General features: G+C 45.9%; 1 protein-coding gene across 3 annotated transcripts in view; it reads left to right on the forward strand.

Annotated features, from left to right (window-relative positions):
• BANK1 (B cell scaffold protein with ankyrin repeats 1) overlaps nucleotides 1-19981 on the forward strand; it is a 1115425-nt gene that overhangs the window by 231442 nt on the left and 864002 nt on the right. For all 3 annotated transcript variants that reach the window (XM_069743643.1, XM_069743641.1, XM_069743642.1), the window contains exon 4: nucleotides 7180-7321. In XM_069743643.1, coding sequence (XP_069599744.1) covers nucleotides 7180-7321 — 142 coding nt within the window. The remainder of the gene's footprint in view (nucleotides 1-7179; nucleotides 7322-19981) is intronic.

Genomic DNA, 19981 nt, shown 5'->3' on the forward strand with positions numbered 1-19981 from the left:
GATGAGTGTAGCGAGTCTTCTGGCGAATGTGTGTTTCCCAGGTTTGTTGAGGTGTAGTCCGTCTCTGGCGAGGAGTCCATCATACCAGTAATTCACACCGTGGTCCAGGAATCCAAATCCTTGTTGTCTGCACCATCGTCTTAGCCAGTTGTTTGCATCAAGGATCCTGTTCCATCTCCTGGTGCCATGCCCGTCTACTGGAAGGATAGAAGAAAAAACTACCTGTGCATCCAGTTCCTTTACTTTCTTCCCCAACTCTTCAAAGTCCTTGCAGATTGTCGGTAGGTCCTTCCTTGCCGTGTCATTGGTGCCAACATGTATCAGAAGAAATGGGTGGACGTCCTTGGAGCTGAAGAGCTTTGGTATCCTATCGGTCACATCCTTGATCATCGCACCTGGAAGGCAGCATACTTCTCTTGCAGTTATGTCCGGTCTGCAGATGGCTGCTTCGGTGCCTCTCAGTAGTGAGTCTCCCACCACCACCACTCTTCGTTGCTTCTTGGCTGTACTTTTTGCTGTCACTTGTTGCTGTGTGCCCTTTTCTTTTTTGCTTGCTGGTATTGCTTCATTCTTAGGTGTGCCATCTTCATCCTCTACAAAGATTTGATATCGGTTCTTCAGTTGTGTGGTTGGTGATTTCTCCATGGTCTTCTTGCTTCTTTTGGTCACATGCTTCCACTCATCTGCTTTTGGAGGTTCTCTGACACTTTTTGCACCTTCTGTGACCAGTAGAGATGCTTCTGTTCTGTCTAGAAAGTCTTCATTCTCTTTGATGAGTTTCAAAGTTGCTATTCTTTCTTCCAGACCCCGCACCTTTTCTTCTAAAAGGGCCACTAGTCTACACTTCTGACAGGTGAAATTGGATTCTTCTTCTGGTCGATCTGTGAACATGTAGCACATGCTGCAGCTCACCATGTAGGTTGTCGCATCTGCCATGTTGCTCCTAGATCCTGCTGACTTGCTGTGTGTTTTCCTTCTTGTGTAATCTACTCAGCCAAGCTCTCTTGCAATAATGTCCTACAGGCAAAAATACGGCGCGCGGTTTGGTGATGCTTTCGAAGCAGCTGGTCCCGGCTGTACCCAACGATCTTCTAGCTTAGGGAGACTTCGCTTCTCCCAGAAGGCACCTGGAATATGCAAATTAGCCTCCTGAAGCTTGAATCCCTGGTTTGGTGATGCTTTCGAAGCAGCTGGTCCCGGCTGTACCCAACGATCTTCTAGCTTAGGGAGACTTCGCTTCTCCCAGAAGGCACCTGGAATATGCAAATTAGCCTCCTGAAGCTTGAATCCCTGGTTTGGTGATGCTTTCGAAGCAGCTGGTCCCGGCTGTACCCAACGATCTTCTAGCTTAGGGAGACTTCGCTTCTCCCAGAAGGCACCTGGAATATGCAAATTAGCCTCCTGAAGCTTGAATCCCTGGTTTGGTGATGCTTTCGAAGCAGCTGGTCCCGGCTGTATCCAACGATCTTCTAGCTTAGGGAGACTTCGCTTCTCCCAGAAGGCACCTGGAATATGCAAATTAGCCTCCTGAAGCTTGAATCCCTGGTTTGGTGATGCTTTCGAAGCAGCTGGTCCCGGCTGTATCCAACGATCTTCTAGCTTAGGGAGACTTCGCTTCTCCCAGAAGGCACCTGGAATATGCAAATTAGCCTCCTGAAGCTTGAATCCCTGGTTTGGTGATGCTTTCGAAGCAGCTGGTCCCGGCTGTATCCAACGATCTTCTAGCTTAGGGAGACTTCGCTTCTCCCAGAAGGCACCTGGAATATGCAAATTAGCCTCCTGAAGCTTGAATCCCTGGTTTGGTGATGCTTTCGAAGCAGCTGGTCCCGGCTGTATCCAACGATCTTCTAGCTTAGGGAGACTTTGCTTCTCCCAGAAGGCACCTGGAATATGCAAATTAGCCTCCTGAAGCTTGAATCCCTGGTTTGGTGATGCTTTCGAAGCAGCTGGTCCCGGCTGTATCCAACGATCTTCTAGCTTAGGGAGACTTCGCTTCTCCCAGAAGGCACCTGGAATATGCAAATTAGCCTCCTGAAGCTTGAATCCCTGGTTTGGTGATGCTTTCGAAGCAGCTGGTCCCGGCTGTATCCAACGATCTTCTAGCTTAGGGAGACTTCGCTTCTCCCAGAAGGCACCTGGAATATGCAAATTAGCCTCCTGAAGCTTGAATCCCTGGTTTGGTGATGCTTTCGAAGCAGCTGGTCCCGGCTGTATCCAATGATCTTCTAGCTTAGGGAGACTTCGCTTCTCCCAGAAGGCACCTGGAATATGCAAATTAGCCTCCTGAAGCTTGAATCCCTGGTTTGGTGATGCTTTCGAAGCAGCTGGTCCCGGCTGTATCCAACGATCTTCTAGCTTAGGGAGACTTCGCTTCTCCCAGAAGGCACCTGGAATATGCAAATTAGCCTCCTGAAGCTTGAATCCCTGGTTTGGTGATGCTTTCGAAGCAGCTGGTCCCGGCTGTATCCAACGATCTTCTAGCTTAGGGAGACTTCGCTTCTCCCAGAAGGCACCTGGAATATGCAAATTAGCCTCCTGAAGCTTGAATCCCTGGTTTGGTGATGCTTTCGAAGCAGCTGGTCCCGGCTGTATCCAACGATCTTCTAGCTTAGGGAGACTTCGCTTCTCCCAGAAGGCACCTGGAATATGCAAATTAGCCTCCTGAAGCTTGAATCCCTGGTTTGGTGATGCTTTCGAAGCAGCTGGTCCCGGCTGTATCCAACGATCTTCTAGCTTAGGGAGACTTTGCTTCTCCCAGAAGGCACCTGGAATATGCAAATTAGCCTCCTGAAGCTTGAATCCCTGGTTTGGTGATGCTTTCGAAGCAGCTGGTCCCGGCTGTATCCAACGATCTTCTAGCTTAGGGAGACTTCGCTTCTCCCAGAAGGCACCTGGAATATGCAAATTAGCCTCCTGAAGCTTGAATCCCTGGTTTGGTGATGCTTTCGAAGCAGCTGGTCCCGGCTGTATCCAACGATCTTCTAGCTTAGGGAGACTTCGCTTCTCCCAGAAGGCACCTGGAATATGCAAATTAGCCTCCTGAAGCTTGAATCCCTGGTTTGGTGATGCTTTCGAAGCAGCTGGTCCCGGCTGTATCCAATGATCTTCTAGCTTAGGGAGACTTCGCTTCTCCCAGAAGGCACCTGGAATATGCAAATTAGCCTCCTGAAGCTTGAATCCCTGGTTTGGTGATGCTTTCGAAGCAGCTGGTCCCGGCTGTATCCAACGATCTTCTAGCTTAGGGAGACTTCGCTTCTCCCAGAAGGCACCTGGAATATGCAAATTAGCCTCCTGAAGCTTGAATCCCTGGTTTGGTGATGCTTTCGAAGCAGCTGGTCCCGGCTGTATCCAACGATCTTCTAGCTTAGGGAGACTTCGCTTCTCCCAGAAGGCACCTGGAATATGCAAATTAGCCTCCTGAAGCTTGAATCCCTGGTTTGGTGATGCTTTCGAAGCAGCTGGTCCCGGCTGTATCCAACGATCTTCTAGCTTAGGGAGACTTCGCTTCTCCCAGAAGGCACCTGGAATATGCAAATTAGCCTCCTGAAGCTTGAATCCCTGGTTTGGTGATGCTTTCGAAGCAGCTGGTCCCGGCTGTATCCAACGATCTTCTAGCTTAGGGAGACTTCGCTTCTCCCAGAAGGCACCTGGAATATGCAAATTAGCCTCCTGAAGCTTGAATCCCTGGTTTGGTGATGCTTTCGAAGCAGCTGGTCCCGGCTGTTTCCAACGATCTTCTAGCTTAGGGAGACTTCGCTTCTCCCAGAAGGCACCTGGAATATGCAAATTAGCCTCCTGAAGCTTGAATCCCTGGTTTTTGCTTAGCATGTCCATCTCCGCAAGGAGAAACAATACTTCTTGGATAACGGTCTGACGCCTCTCACACAGCTAAACCAGATCTCCGCTATGCAGTGACGAGAGACAGTACCCCAAAAAACAGTGTCTGCAAATTGAGATTCTGGTTTGGCTATTATCCTAAGTCATGTGACAAGGGTCAACATTGACTTGTAGGATTGCTACCTTCCAATAGGTGGCACTACAGTTCTAGCTCTCTTCATCTGTGAAAAGATAATTTGCATAATTAGCATATTACCCAGAGGAGCATTGCGACTTTAAGTCTCCTCATCTCGGCATGCTTAGCATGTCGGTCTCCGCAAGGTGAAACGATACTTCTTGGATAACGGTCTGATGTCTCTCACATAGCCAAACCAGATCTCCACTTTGCAGTGACGAGCGGCAGTACCCCAAAAAATAGTGTCTGCAAATTGAGATTCTGGTTTGGCTATTATCCTAAGTCATGTGACAAGGCTCGTTAAAGGGTCAACATTGACTTGTAGGATTGCTACCTTCCAATAAGTGGCACAAGAGTTCTAGCTCTCTTCCTCTCTGAAGAGACAATTTGCATAATTAGCATATTAATCAGAGAAGCATTGCGGCTTTAAGTCTCATCTCGGCATGCTTAGCATGTCGATCTCCGCAAGGAGAAATTATACTTCTCTTTTTAAATCATAATGACAACCCAAAACATACAAATGACCCTGATCAAAAGTTTAAATATCCTGGTGAGTTTGGCCTAATAACATGCACAGAAGTTGACACAAACAGGTTTGAATGGCTACTAAAGGTAACATCCTCACCTGTGACCTGTTTGCTTGTAATCAGTGTGCATGCATAAAAGCTGAGTGAGTTTCTGGGATCCAGACAGACTCTTGCATCTTTCATTCAGCCACTGATGTTTCTGGATTGTGAATCATGGGGAAAGCAAGCCTCAAAACTTGTGGAACAAGGTAATTTGGAGTGATAACACTAAAATTGAACTTTTTGGCCACAACCATAAATGTTACATTTGAAAAGAGGTCAACAAGGCCTATGATGAAAGGAACACCATCGATCTGTCATTGGCTACAGCAGAACAATATCATTGAGCCACTCTGGGGAGATCTCAAGTGTGCAGTTCATGCTAGAGAGCCCAGGAATTTACAGGAACTGGTGGGTTTTTGCCAAGAAAAATGGGCAGCTTTACCATCTTAGAAAATAAAGAACCTCATCCACAACTACCACAAAGGACTTCAAGTTGTCATTGATGTTAGAAAAGGCAATACACAGTATTAAGAAATGGGGTATGTAAACTTTTCATCAGGGTCATTTGGATGTTTTGGGTTGTCATTATGATTTACAGTGGGTACGGTAAGTATTCAGATCCCTTTAAATGTTTCACTTTTTGTTTCATTCCAGCCGTTTTGTAAATTCAAAAAAGTTAATTTTTTCCTCATTAATGTACACTCTGCACCCCATCTTGACTGAAAAAAACTGAAATGTAGTAATTTTTGCAAATTTATTAAAAAAAAACCTGAAATATCACATGGTCAAAAGTATTCATACCCTTTGCTCAGTATTGAGTAAAAACACCATTTTGAGCTAGTACAGCCATGAGTCTTCTTGTGAATGATGCAACAAGTTTTCCACACCTGGATTTGGGGATCCTCTGCCATTCTTCCTTGCAGATCCTCTCCAGTTCTGTCAGGTTGGATGATGAATGTTGGTGGACAGAAATTTTCAGGTCTCTCCAGAGATGCTTAATTGGGTTTAGGTCAGGGCTCTGGCTGGGCCAGTCAAGAATGTCAGAGTTGATCTGAAGCCACTCCTTTGTGATTTTAGCTGTGTGCTTAGGGTCATTATCTTGTCGGAAGTTAAACCTCTGGCCAAGTCTGAGGTCCAGAGCACTCTGGAAGACGTTTTTATCCAGGATAACTCTGTACTTAGCTGCATTCATGTTTCCTTAATCACCAGTCATCCTCTCTCTGCAGCTGAAAAACACCCCTATAGCTTAATGCTGCCACCACCATGTTTCACTGTCGGGATTGTATTGTGCAGGTGAACAGTGCCTGGTTTTCTCCACACATACTGCTTAGAATTATCACCAAAAAGGTCTATCTTCGTATCATCGGATCGGAATTCATCTTTATCTTCATGTGTTTTTTTGGCAAACTCTGAGGACTTTCATATGTCTTGCACAGTGGAGAGGAGTCCGTCGGGCTGCTCTGCCATTAAGGCCTGACTAGTGGAGGACTGCAGTGATAGTTGACTTTGTGGAAATTTCTCCCATCTCCCTACTGCATCTCTGGAGCTCAGCCACAGTGATCTTGGGGTTCTTCTTTACCTCTCTCACCAAGGCTCTTCTCCCACGATTGCTCAGTTTAGCTTAACTGCCAGGTCTAGGAAGACTTCTGGTGGTCCCAAACTTCTTCCATTTAAGGATTATGGAGGCCGCTGTGCTATTAGTAACCTTGAGTACTGCAGAAATTATGTTGTAACCTAGGCCAGATCTGTGCCTTTCCACAATTCTGTCTCTGAGCTCCTTGGCCAGTTCCTTTGACCTCATGATTCTCATTTGGTCTGACATGCACTGTGAGCTGTGAGGTCTTATATAGACAGCTGTGTGCCCTTCCAAATCACGTCCTATCAGTTTAATTAAACACAGATGGACTCCAATGAAGGAGTAGAATTATCTCAAAGAGAATCACAAGGAAATCGACAGCATGTGACTTAAATATGAGTTTCTGAGCAAAGGGTCTGAATACTTATGACCATGTGTTATTTCAGTTTTTCTTTTTTATTAAATTTGCAAAAAGTTTTACATTTATGTTTTTTCAGTCAAGATGGGGTGCAGAGTGTAAATTAATGTGAAAAAAATGTACTTTTTGAATTTACCAACTGGCTGTAATGAAACAAAGAGTGAAAAATTTTAAGGAGTCTGAATACTTTCCGTACCCACTGTAAAAGCGAAAACACAGTAGTTTGACAAGAAATGGCTTCACCCAACCACTAACCATGAGTGGAGAAAAGTTTTGGCGTCATCATTCATATTCTCTGAAAAAAGGCCAAGAAAGCTAAAATTTTGCCAAGGTATCTAAACTTTTGAGCACAACTGTACACTCTAAATGTAGAAAAAAGAGATTAAACAAAAGGAACTTCCATATAACATCTGCAAACAGTTATCTAGCTAGAATCATTTAAGTGAAAAGATAATTATTAGTTGAGCTGCTAAACTAATAGGAATGAAATGTTAGCTTATTGATTGTTAAAGTGCGTACTTACATTGTTCTGTCTGTGTATTACATTCTTTATGAATATATTATCATTTGCATTGTATCTCATTATATTACCTTCTTTATGCAGAATCTGGGAGAACTGTTTATTACTATGTCAAAGAAAATACCAAAGAACACAAAAGTGGAAATTGAATTTTGTACAGAAAAAATTATCATTAGAAAAAAGCCAAAACAGTGGAGTGAAGAAATTCTTTACCTGAATGCACCTGGCAAGTAGAGGTTTTTACATATATATCTAATATATAATTGCCTAGAATACTACTTCCTGCAATTTGTGCCAACTTCCGTGGCTTTGTCCGGAGCTAATGTCCGGAGCTAATGTCCGGAGCTAATGTCCGGAGATTAATTGCCTAGAATACTACTTCCTGCAATTTGTGCCAACTTCCGTGGCTTTGTCCGGAGCTAATGTCCGGAGCTAATGTGCGGAGCTAATGTCCGGAGCTAATGTCCGGAGCTAATGTCCGGAGATAAGTGACGTCAACAGTGTCCAGTGTCTGATTGGTTGCTGCCTGCTGCGAGCGACCAATCAGAAACGTGCCGTACTGTGACACACTCCGCCCGCCATTTTGGTGTGATTTTTGAATTTTTACCTCACAGCAAGTTTCTACTGCATGGAGGCGGGCCCAGTGACGTTGCTCTTCAAGCTCCTGCCGAATTTCGTCAAAAAAATGATAATACCATTTACCAAAACGATATATATTTAGTTGTGAAGTGGTTCAGTGACATTTTCACACCAATTTTGAACTTTTGTTTGGTGTTTTCTCCATATACTGCCTATTATTTTTGTTCTTTCTTACTATTATTTATTAATTGTATTATTCTTACATTTGAATAAATAAAGTATATATGGATTCTAGACTCCCGATTCTTTAGAATCGGGCTGCCATCTAGTATTATATATATAACTGTATATTGTTCTTCCTTTATTTGATCCTAATTATTTTGGTATTTCATATTGTGCACTTTTATTCTAAGGTATCTCTAGTAGAGATAAGCCAAATTGTTCAGAAAATGCTCGTCAATCCCAAATGTGGCATATTTGGATTTGTGTTCTGTTTACAGAGAATTTATCCTCAAAGTTAACAAAATTTGGTCAAAGATAGGTAAATGATCGCACTTCCACTAATGCTTTTGTTTTTACTTTGTCTAGGATAGTGGTGCTGTACGATGAGCATGGGGGTATATTTTATGAGGGGAGGGAATGTGTTTAGGTCAGAAGAGCAGCTGAGTATTTTTTTGTTCCTTTTTTTCTTTTTAACTTAAAGTGTGTACATTCCGACAACCAATCAGGGCGCAGAAATTATCCACAATGTCATGACACTTTTGCTTCTCTGATTGGCTGCCAAAGTCACATGTCCCTCTCCATATAAGAAATAGACAACTTGTTTTGTTAGCACCATTTTCTCAGTGTAACACCACAGAGAGTCCACTCCTGCTGCTGCAAGTGAACTTGTCATTTAGTTGGATAGGATCCTGTCCTGTGTGAAATCGATCCAGCATCTAACTAGATTGTGCAGAAATTATGCTGCAGTCAGGAGACAGTTAATACAAATCATTTGGGCTGAAACTGTGCTGCAGTCAATAATCAGGAGGCACCATTTGATAATCAAAATTGTTAGGCTTAATATTGGGGTTCAGCTAGGAGGCTCTATTTGCTAATCCAAATTGTTTGTGCTAAAATTGTGTTGCAGTCAGAAGGCCCCATATCATTTGGGCTAAATCTGTGCTACAGTCAATAATCAGGAGGTTTTATTTGCTAATCAAACTTGCTAGGCCTAAAATTGGGGTTCAGTCAGGAGGCCCTATTTGCTGATCCAAATCGATTGTGCTAAAACTGTGTTGCAGTCAGGATACCCCATTTAATAATCCAATTAATTTGGGCTAAAACTGTGTTGCTGTCAGGAATCAGGAGACCCATTTGCTAATCTAAATCATTAGGTCTAAGAGTGTTGTTCAGGCATACTATCTAAGAAAATAAATACTGATTGTTCTTTTAGTGACCGGTGACTGACAGGCCTGGGCCTAAGGTTGTGAAAAGTTAAAAGAGGGGAAGGGTACATACAACATAAGTGTGGAAAAAGCAAGGTTGTGCCAGGGTTCATTTCACCCAATACATATGGACGAGCAAACATGGGCAGGGGTGTTACATGTGGTGACTAGGGTTGAGCGAAACGGATCGTTCATTTTTAAAAGTCGCTGACTTTTGGCAAAGTCGGGTTTCATGAAACCCGACCCGACCCCTGTGTGGGGTCGGCCATGCGGTACGCGACTTTTGCGCCAAAGTCGCATTTCAATGACGCGAAAAGCGCCATTTCTCAGCCAATGAAGGTGGACGCAGAGTGTGGGCACGTGATGACATAGGTCCTGGTCCCCACCATCTTAGAGCAGGGCATTGCAGTGATTGGCTTGCTGTCTGCGGCGTCACAGGGGCTATAAAGAGGCGTTCCCGCCGACCGCCATCTTACTGCTGCTGATCTGAGCCTAGGGAGAGGTTGCTGCCGCTTCGTCAGAAGCAGGGAAAGCGTTAGGCAGGGTCCATTAACCACCAAACCGCTTGTGCTGTAGCGATATCCACTGTCCAACACCACATTTTGTTTGCAGGGACAGTGGAAGCTACATTTTTTTTTCCTCAGCGCTGTAGCTTATTAGGCTGCCTTATAAGGCTCCCTGATAGCTGCATTGCTGTGTGTACGCCGCTGTGCAAACCAACTGCTTTTTTCAAAGCACAAATCCTGTTGTTCCTTCCTTTCTGCACAGTTATCTTGTTTGTTTGTCCACACTTTTGATTTAATTTGTGCATCAGTCCACTCCTTATTGCTGCCTGCCATACGTGGCTGAGATTACTGCAGGGAGATAGTAATTGTAGAACAGTCCATGTTTTTTTTTTTTTGTGGGAGATTAAGATTGGCATTTCTGCTAGAGTGCCATCCCTGTGTGTGCCATCTCTCTCACATAGTGGGCCATAGAAAGCCTTTTTATTTTTCTGTTTTTTTTTGGTGGGGTTTATAAATTCTCCCTGAAAAAAAAAAAACAGTTGGAGATTAATATTGGCCTTTGGGCTTCGTTCCAGTCCTGAGTGTGCCATCTCTCTCTCAAATAGTGGGCCATAGAAAGCCTATTAATTTTTTTTTTTTTTGGTTTCTAAATTCTCCCTGAAAAAATAAAAAAAAAATCAGTGGGAGATTAATATTGCCCTTTCTGCTTGTGTGCCACTCCTGACTCCTGGGTGTGCCATCTCTCTCTCTCAAATAGGGGGCCATAGAAAGCCTATTAATTTTTTTTTTTTTTGGTTTCTAAATTCTCCCTGAAAAAATTAAAAAAAATCAGTGGAAGATTAATATTGCCCTTTCTGCTGGTGTGCCAGTCTTGACTGCTGGGTGTGCCATCTCTCCCTCTCAAATAGTGGGCCATAGAAAGCCTATTTTTTTATTTTTTTTTAATTGGGTTTCTAAATTCTCCCTGAAAAAATAAAAAAAATCAGTGGGAGATTAATATTGGCCTTTCTGCTTGTGTGCCAGTCTTGACTCCAGGGTGTGCCATCTCTCTCTCTCAAATAGTGGGCCATAGAAAGCCTATTTTTTTTTTTTATTGGGTTTCTAAATTCTCCCTGAAAAAAATCATTTTTTTTAATTTGGTTTCTAAATTCTTCCTGAAAAAATCATTTTTTTTAAATTTGGTTTCTAAAGTCTCCCTGAAAAAAAAAAAAAAAGTGGGAGATCAATATTGACTTTTCTGCTTAAGTGACAGTCCTGCGTGTGTGGCATCTCTCTCATTTGGTGCCACAGAAAACAGAGTGTGTAACATTGTGCCTGATTTTCCTTGCGGTCTCACCCACCTGTAAAGGGATATCTAAATCATACTGAAGTTATAGCTCACCGTGTAAGTTGTTTGACAGCAACAAATACCGTTACTTTGGTTACGTTTTTAAAACAATGAGGAAGTCTGGTGGAAGAGGTCGTGGCCGTGGGCGTTCATTGTCAGCTGGTAATGATGGTAGTGGTAGTGGAGCATCAGGTGGTCGTGGTAAAAAAAATATTGCACCTAAGTCTGGAGCTGTGGAGCCAGGTTCGTCGTCTGGCTACAGAAGGCCTCGAACGCTCCCTTTTCTGGGAGTAGGAAAACCGCTTTTAAAGCCGGAGCAGCAACAGCAAGTCTTGGCTTACCTTGCTGACTCAGCCTCTAGCTCTTTTGCCTCCTCTTTTGAAACTGGTAAATGTAAAAGCAGCGCGTCGTTAGTGGATGTTCACGGTCAGGGACAAGTCGCTTCCTTGTCCTCTTCAGCAAAAACAACAACAGAGAAGGATGCAGCAGGCGATACAACGGGTTACTCCATGGAGCTCTTTACACATACCGTCCCTGGCTTAGAAAGTGAAGCAGTTAACAGGCCATGCCCATTACAAGTTGAATCTGACATGGAGTGCACAGATGCACAGCCACAGCCAGACTACTATGCTGGTCCTTTGACTCAGACCACAACATTGCCCTCGCAGGGTACTGATCCAGAATCAGACCCTGATGAGACTATGTTGCCCCGTCACGAACACTCTACCACTGACTTACACGGTGACACAGACGAAGTTGCGCACGAGCTAGAAGAGGAGGTTATAGATGACACAGTTGTTGACCCCGATTGGCAGCCATTGGGGAACAGGGTGCAGGCGGCAGTAGTTCTGAAGCGGAGGAGGAGGGGCCGCAGCAGGCATCAACATCGCAACAGGTTCCATCTGCCGGTCCGTAGATGGGACAAAACGCGTGGCAAAGCCAAAACCTGTTGGAGGACAGCGTGGCCATCCGGTTAAAGCTCAGTCTGCAATGCCTGAAAAGGGATCCGAGGCTCGAAAGAGTGCAGTCTGGCATTTTTTTTAAACAACATCCAATTGATCCGCACAAAGTCATCTGTCAAAAATGTTCAACTACCTTAAGCAGAGGTCAGAATCTGAAAAGTCTCAATACAAGTTGCATGCATAGACATTTAACCACCATGCATTTGCAAGCCTGGACTAACTACCAAACGTCCCTTAAGGTTGTAGCACCCTCGGCCAATGAAGCTAGTCACCAACGCTACATCCCTGCCATCACTGTAAGGCCACCATTTTCCGCACCACCTGCAGTATCTGTGCAGCTTTCTTTGCCAGGCCAAAGCAGTCAGGGTCAGGGAATCACCAGTTTTGTAGTAGGAAACACTGCATCTAGGGCACAGGCGGAAACAATACCATCTCCAACCATCTCTCAGTCTGCCATGTCCACCGGCACACCCGCTAGTTCCACGATCTCCAGCTCTCCAGTCCAGCTCACCCTACATGAGACTCTGGTTAGAAAAAGGAAGTACTTATCCTCGCATCCGCGTACACAGGGTTTGAATGCCCACATAGCTAGACTAATCTCGTTAGAGATGATGCCCTACCGGTTAGTTGAAAGTGAAGCTTTCAAAGCCCTGATGGACTACGCTGTACCACGCTACGAGCTACCCAGTCGACACTTCTTTTCGAGAAAAGCCATCCCAACCCTCCACCAGCATGTTAAAGAGCGCATCGTCCATGCACTCAGGCAATCTGTGAGTACAAAGGTGCACCTGACAACAGATGCATGGATCAGTAGGCATGGCCAGGGACTTTACGTGTCCATCACGGCACACTGGGTGAATGTGGTGGATGCAGGGTCCACAGGGGACATCAATTTCGGGACAGTTTTGCCTAGCCCACGGTCTAGGAAACAGTTGGCTGTAGGCGTTCGCACCCCCTCCTCCTCCTCCTCGTCCTCCTGCAGAAGCGAGAGCTAGTCCACAGATCGCAGTCGCCCAACCACTCCATCCGCAGCTGCCACTGTTGCACACCAGTTGTCCCATTATGGGGCAGCTACTGGCAAGCGTCAGCAGGCTGTATTGGCTATGAAGTGTTTAGGTGACAACAGACACACCGAGGAAGTTCTGTCCAAGTTCTTGCAGAAAGAAACGCAGTCGTGGCTGGGCACAGTAGATCTTGAGGCATGCAAGGTAGTGAGTGATAACGGAAGGAATTTCATGGCTGCCATCTCCCTTTCCCAACTGAAACATATTCCTTGCCTGGCTCACACCTTAAACCTGGTGGTGCAGTGCTTCCTGAAAACTTATCCGGGGTTATCCGACCTGCTCCTCAAAGTGCGCGGACTTTGCTCACATATCTGCCGTTCGCCCGTACACTCCAGTCGTATGCAGACCTATCAGCGGTCTTTGAACCTTCCCCAGCATCGCCTAATCATAGACATTGCAACAAGGTGGAACTCAACACTGCACATGCTTCAGAGACTGTGCGAACAGAGGCAGGCTGTTATGTTTTTGTGGGAGGATACACATACACGGGCAGGCAGTAGGATGGCAGACATGGAGTTGTCAGGTGTGCAGTGGTCGAAGATACAAGACATGTGTCAAGTCCTTCAGTGTTTTGAGGAATGCACACGGCTGGTTAGTGCAGACAGCGCCATAATAAGCATGAGCATCCCCCTAATGCGTCTGCTGATGCAAAGTTTGATGCACATAAAAAATCAGGCGTCTGCAGCAGAGGAAGAGGAAAGCCTTGATGACAGTCAGCCATTGTCTGGTCAGGGCAGTGTACAGGACGAGGTAGCGGGCGAAGAGGAGGAGGACGAGGAGGATGATGGGGATGAGTATATTTTTAATGAGGAAGCTTTTCCGGGGCCACTGGAAATTGGTGGCATGGCAAGGCCGGGTTCTGGTTTTTTGAGGGACACAAGTGACGTAGATTTGCCTGAAACTGCCCCTCAATCAAGCACAACCGCAGATTTGACAACTGGAACTTTGGCCCACATGGCGGATTATGCCTTACTTATCCTCAAAAGGGACACACGCATTACTAAAATGATGAACGATGACGATTACTGGTTGGCCTGCCTCCTTGATCCTCGCTATAAAGGCAAATTGCAAAATATTATGCCACATGACAACTTGGAACTAATATTAACAACCAAACAATCAACTCTTGTTGACCGTTTGCTTCAGGCATTCCCAGCACACAGCGCCCGTGATCATTCTCACACGAGCAGCAGGGGGCAGCAGAACAGAAGTGTTAGAGGCGCAAAAATCCGAAGTGGCGTTGGACAGAGGGGTTTTCTGACCAGGTTGTGGAGTGATTTTGCTATGACCGCAGACAGGACAGGTACTGCTGCATCAATTCAAAGTGACAGGAGACAACATTTGTCCAGTATGGTTACTAACTATTTTTCATCCCTTATCGATGTTCTACCTCAACCGTCATTCCCATTTGATTACTGGGCATCCAAATTAGACACCTGGCCAGAATTGGCAGAATATGCATTGCAGGAGCTTGCTTGCCCGGCAGCTAGTGTCCTATCAGAAAGAGTATTCAGTGCTGCAGGTTCAATATTAACCAAAAAAAGGACTCGTCTGGCCACCCAAAATGTTGATTATCTAACCTTCATTAAAATGAACCACAACTGGATTTCGAATTCTTTAGCCCCACCTTGCCCGGCCGACACCTAGCTTTCCTATGAAAAGGTATTGCCTGTGGACTACTCTGAATGACTTTACCAATCTCGTAATTTGCAGCAGCTGATTGTCCAGCATACGACATGTTTACACCTCCCTAAATGGCCAAACTCCCCACACGGGGCCGTGGTAGCGCCACTTGGCGCAAGCACCCGTGAGAGTGCTGTTTGTCTGAAGAGGTGGGTGTGCCCGCTTTTGGTCTACGGCACTGCCACTGGGTCCCTCATAGTACAATAAAGTGTCTCTGGCAGTGGTGGTGCACACCCAACGTCAGACACACTGTTGTAACATGAGGGGCCCTGGGCATGTACCGCCGGCCACAAGAGAGTTCACCCACCCCCAGCTCAAACATTGCTCTACCACATGCACAATTATCTCTCACAGTTCCACCAATGTTTAGTCTATGCGCTGACATCCTTAAATTCCTGCCACTGACAATACCATTGTGTTGACATGTATGATGGTACTTAACATAGTCAGGGGCAGTGTCCTATATTTACCCAAGTAAATACTTTGTGCCAAATTACTAGGTCTGAAACTACGCAGAGGAGCCCAACCCTGTACCTAATGATTGCACCCTTTTGGTTTTTCTTTTTGTTGTAATGCGAGACATTAAAATGTATTGATTTTTTGGGACTACTAACTGGCAGACACTCATTACAATCGGCCGCCGCTGACAACACCAATGGTGCCCACTGCCTGTGTTCCCCTGCAAGAGAATTCAAAGTGCCTACAGCCCAATTTTATTATGTTAGGCCTTCGAAGCCTGTCTGCGGTCCCTCCTTCCACTAGGCCTCCACTGACCAGTCTACTGCTGCCCGTGTACCCCTGGAACCAATGTTAAAGTGCCTACAGCCCAAATTTATTATGTTAGGCCTTCGAAGCCTGTCTGCGGTCCCTCCTTCCACTAGGCCTCCACTGACCTGTCTACTGCTGCCCGTGTTCCCCTGGAACCAATGTTAAAGTGCCTACAGCCCTAATTTATTATGTTAGGCCTTCGAAGCCTGTCTGCGGTCCCTCCTTCCAATAGTTCTCCACTGACCAGACCAATGCTGGCCGTGTACCCCTGGAACCCAGCTGAAAGTGCATGGAGCCTCCTTTTTTTTCTTTGTTTTATATTTAGAAAGCCCAGATGAACTACGCTGTACCATGGTTAAAGCTACCCAGTCGACATTTCTTTTGCGAGAAAAGCCATCCCAGCCCTGCACCGGCATGAAAAAGTCTGCATTGTCATAGCACTCAGGCAATCAAACAGTAGAAAGGTGCACCTGACAAGAGACGCATGGACCAGTAGGCATGTCCACAAAAAGTTACGTGTCCATTACGGTGCACTGGGTTAATGTGTTGGATGCATGGTCCACAGGGGGCAGCCTACAAAGTCTGTCTGCAGTCCTTAATTCAAATTGTCCTCCGCTGACCACACCACTGCTGCACGTGTACCCCTGGAACCAATTTTAAAGTGCCTACAACCTAATTTTGTTATGTTAGGTCTACTACGCCTGTCTGCGGTCCCTCATTCCAATACTCGTCCACTGACCACACCACTGCTGCCCGTGGACCCCTGGAACCTATTTTTAATTGCATAGAGCATCCTTTTTTTAATAGTAGGCGTACAAAGTCTGTCTGCGGTCCACTATTGAAATTGTCCTCCACTGACCAGAGCAATGCTGCCTGTGTACCCCTGTAACCTTTTTTAAACTGCAGTGAGCCACATTTTTGGTTTAAGGCCTACTACCTGTGTCTGTCTGCGCCACTCAATACAGCTGTCCTCCTTTGAAAAAAGCAGAGCATCAATAGTCTTGTTTTCAGCCTCTAGGAATTTGAAAACTGCATTGGGGCTACTACTTTGGTAGGGCCTACTAACGGTGTCTGCTGCTCCAAGGTGTGCCCCAGGTTTCCTCTCCATTGCTTCGATCTTCCGACTCTCGTTTAGTAGTTGTTGAAAACTACACTGCATTAGGCCTACAAATTGGGTAGGGGGTGTAGAGAGACGGTGTGTTACACTCCAAGGTGTTCCCCAGGTTTCGTCCACATTGCTTCGATCTTCCTACTCTCGTTTAGTAGTTGTTGAAAACTACACTGCATTAGGCCTACAAATTGGGTATGGGGTGTAGAGAGACGGGGTGTAGAGAGACGGTGTGTTACACTCCAAGGTGTTCCCCAGGTTTCCTCTCCATTGCTTGGGTCTTCCGACTCTCGTTTAGTAGTTGTTGAAAACTACACTGCATTAGGCCTACAAATTAGGTTTGGGGTGTAGAGAGACGGTGTGTTACACTCCAAGGTGTTCCCCAGGTTTCGTCCACATTGCTTCGAACTTCCTACTCTCGTTTAGTAGTTGTTGAAAACTACACTGCATTAGGCCTACAAATTGGGTATGGGGTGTAGAGAGACGGTGTGTTACACTCCAAGGTGTTCCCCAGGTTTACTCTCCATTGCTTGGGTCTTCCGACTCTCGTTTAGTAGTTGTTGAAAACTACACTGCATTAGGCCTACAAATTAGGTTTGGGGTGTAGAGAGACGGTGTGTTACACTCCAAGGTGTTCCCCAGGTTTCGTCCACGTTGCTTCGATCTTCCTACTCTCGTTTAGTAGTTGTTGAAAACTACACTGCATTAGGCCTACAAATTAGGTTTGGGGTGTAGAGAGACGGTGTGTTACACTCCAAGGTGTTCCCCAGGTTTCGTCCACGTTGCTTCGATCTTCCTACTCTCGTTTAGTAGTTGTTGAAAACTACACTTCATTAGGCCTACAAATTGGGTATGGGGTGTAGAGAGACGGTGTGTTCCACTCCAAGGTGGTCCCCAGGTTTCCTCTCCATTGCTTCGAACTTCCTACTCTCGTTTAGTAGTTGTTGAAAACTACACTGCATTAGGCCTACAAATTGGGTATGGGGTGTAGAGAGACGGTGTGTTACACTCCAAGGTGTTCCCCAGGTTTACTCTCCATTGCTTGGGTCTTCCGACTCTCGTTTAGTAGTTGTTGAAAACTACACTGCATTAGGCCTACAAATTGGGTAGGGGGTGTAGAGAGACGGTGTGTTACACTCCAAGGTGTTCCCCAGGTTTCGTCCACATTGCTTCGATCTTCCTACTCTCGTTTAGTAGTTGTTGAAAACTACACTGCATTAGGCCTACAAATTGGGTATGGGGTGTAGAGAGACGGGGTGTAGAGAGACGGTGTGTTACACTCCAAGGTGTTCCCCAGGTTTCCTCTCCATTGCTTGGGTCTTCCGACTCTCGTTTAGTAGTTGTTGAAAACTACACTGCATTAGGCCTACAAATTAGGTTTGGGGTGTAGAGAGACGGTGTGTTACACTCCAAGGTGTTCCCCAGGTTTCGTCCACATTGCTTCGAACTTCCTACTCTCGTTTAGTAGTTGTTGAAAACTACACTGCATTAGGCCTACAAATTGGGTATGGGGTGTAGAGAGACGGTGTGTTACACTCCAAGGTGTTCCCCAGGTTTACTCTCCATTGCTTGGGTCTTCCGACTCTCGTTTAGTAGTTGTTGAAAACTACACTGCATTAGGCCTACAAATTAGGTTTGGGGTGTAGAGAGACGGTGTGTTACACTCCAAGGTGTTCCCCAGGTTTCGTCCACGTTGCTTCGATCTTCCTACTCTCGTTTAGTAGTTGTTGAAAACTACACTTCATTAGGCCTACAAATTGGGTATGGGGTGTAGAGAGACGGTGTGTTCCACTCCAAGGTGGTCCCCAGGTTTCCTCTCCATTGCTTCGATCTTCCTACTATCGTTTAGTAGTTGTTGAAAACTACACTGCATTAGGCCTACAAATTGTGTATGGGGTGTAGAGACGGTGTCTTCCGCTCCAAGGTGTTCTCCTGGTTTCCTCTCCATTGCTTCAATCTTAAAGCTCTTGTTTAGTAGTTGTTGAAAACAACACTGCATTCGGCCTACAAGTTGGGTCTGGGTTGTAGAGACAGTGTCTTCCACTCCAAGGTGTTCTCCAGGTTGCCACATAATTGAAGCTGCATAGAGCCTATTTTGTAATTTTACGCCTACAAAGTCTTTCTGCGGTCCCTCCTTCCAATTGTCCTCCACTGAGCACAACAATGCAGAACGTGTACCCATGTAACCTTTTTTAAACCAGCGTCGAGCCAACTTTGTGGTTTAAGGCCTACTTGTAGTGTCTGGCTGCGACACTCAATACAGCTGTCCTCTTTACAAAAAATGACCTACAATTATCTGGTTTTCAGCCTATCGGAATTTTAAAACTGCAGTGGGCCTACTAGTTGGGTTGGGGCCTTCTATCTGTGTCTGCCGCTCCTTGCTGTTCTCCTACAGTGAACAAAGCTGTGCCGCCTGTTTACTACTCTTGCCAATTTTGAACTGCATTTAGACTACTTACAGATTTGGGCCTACTCTCTGTGTCAGCCTCTCATTCCAGTTGTCCTCCACTGAACAAAACAATGCCCCCTGGTTAGTCCTGTTACCAATTTTGAACTGCATTTAGCCCACTTTATTCTTTGGGCCTATATCTGTGTTTCCTCCTCATCCTGCCCATTGCCCAGCCAGTGATAGATGAGTCTGCTGGTACATTGACCCATAACGCAACATTCCCCGTGCACGCTACACTGCAAGATTGTGACCCTGCTGAAAGTCAGGTCCCCCTTCCCGCATACCATACCACCTTACACGGGGACAAAGAGGAAGGTGCAGATGAAGGTGCAGGTTCCTTCATCAGGTGGGGGGAGGAATACTCGTTGCTGGCGACGTCACTGGCACAGGGCCCCTCATAGTACGCAAAAGTGTTGCTGCCGGTGGGAGGCGCCCCCGCTGTGCAAACACACCGCTGTACTTTGAGGGGCCCTGTGCCAGTGCCAATGCCAACGATTGGGCCCCCCCTGCTTGCTCAGGATCACAGCACTTGCAAAGTTGAAATACTTACCTCTCCCTGCTCCACTGCCGTGACGTGGTCCAGATTTACTGGGCCCACTAATTACTTGAACCAGCCCTACCCCCCACAACTTTAGCCAAATGACCCCCAATGTCAAATGCCTTCCAATTATTATAAGCTAAATTACGATTGACAAGCTTCTGTAACAAGAATGGATGTTTTTGCCATTAAAATGGGCAGTGTAGGTGTTTTCCTGGCCTCCACTCACTGCCGACTATGCTCCCCCATTGACTTGCATTGGGTTTCGTGCTTCAGTCGATCCCCGACTTTTCGCGATAATCGGCCGATTCCACTCGACTCGACTTTTAAGATAGTCGGGTTTCGCGAAACACGGCTCGACTCTAAAAAGGTCAAGGTCGCTCAACCCTAGTGGTGACTGTGGGGGCAGGCAGTCAAAATGCTACTCCACAAGTCTTGGAATCCACAAGGCTTGAGGGATACACCTCTGTATCTA

The sequence above is a fragment of the Ranitomeya imitator genome, chromosome 1 (genome assembly GCF_032444005.1).
Source record: "Ranitomeya imitator isolate aRanImi1 chromosome 1, aRanImi1.pri, whole genome shotgun sequence".
NCBI classification, from domain to species: Eukaryota; Metazoa; Chordata; class Amphibia; order Anura; family Dendrobatidae; genus Ranitomeya; species Ranitomeya imitator.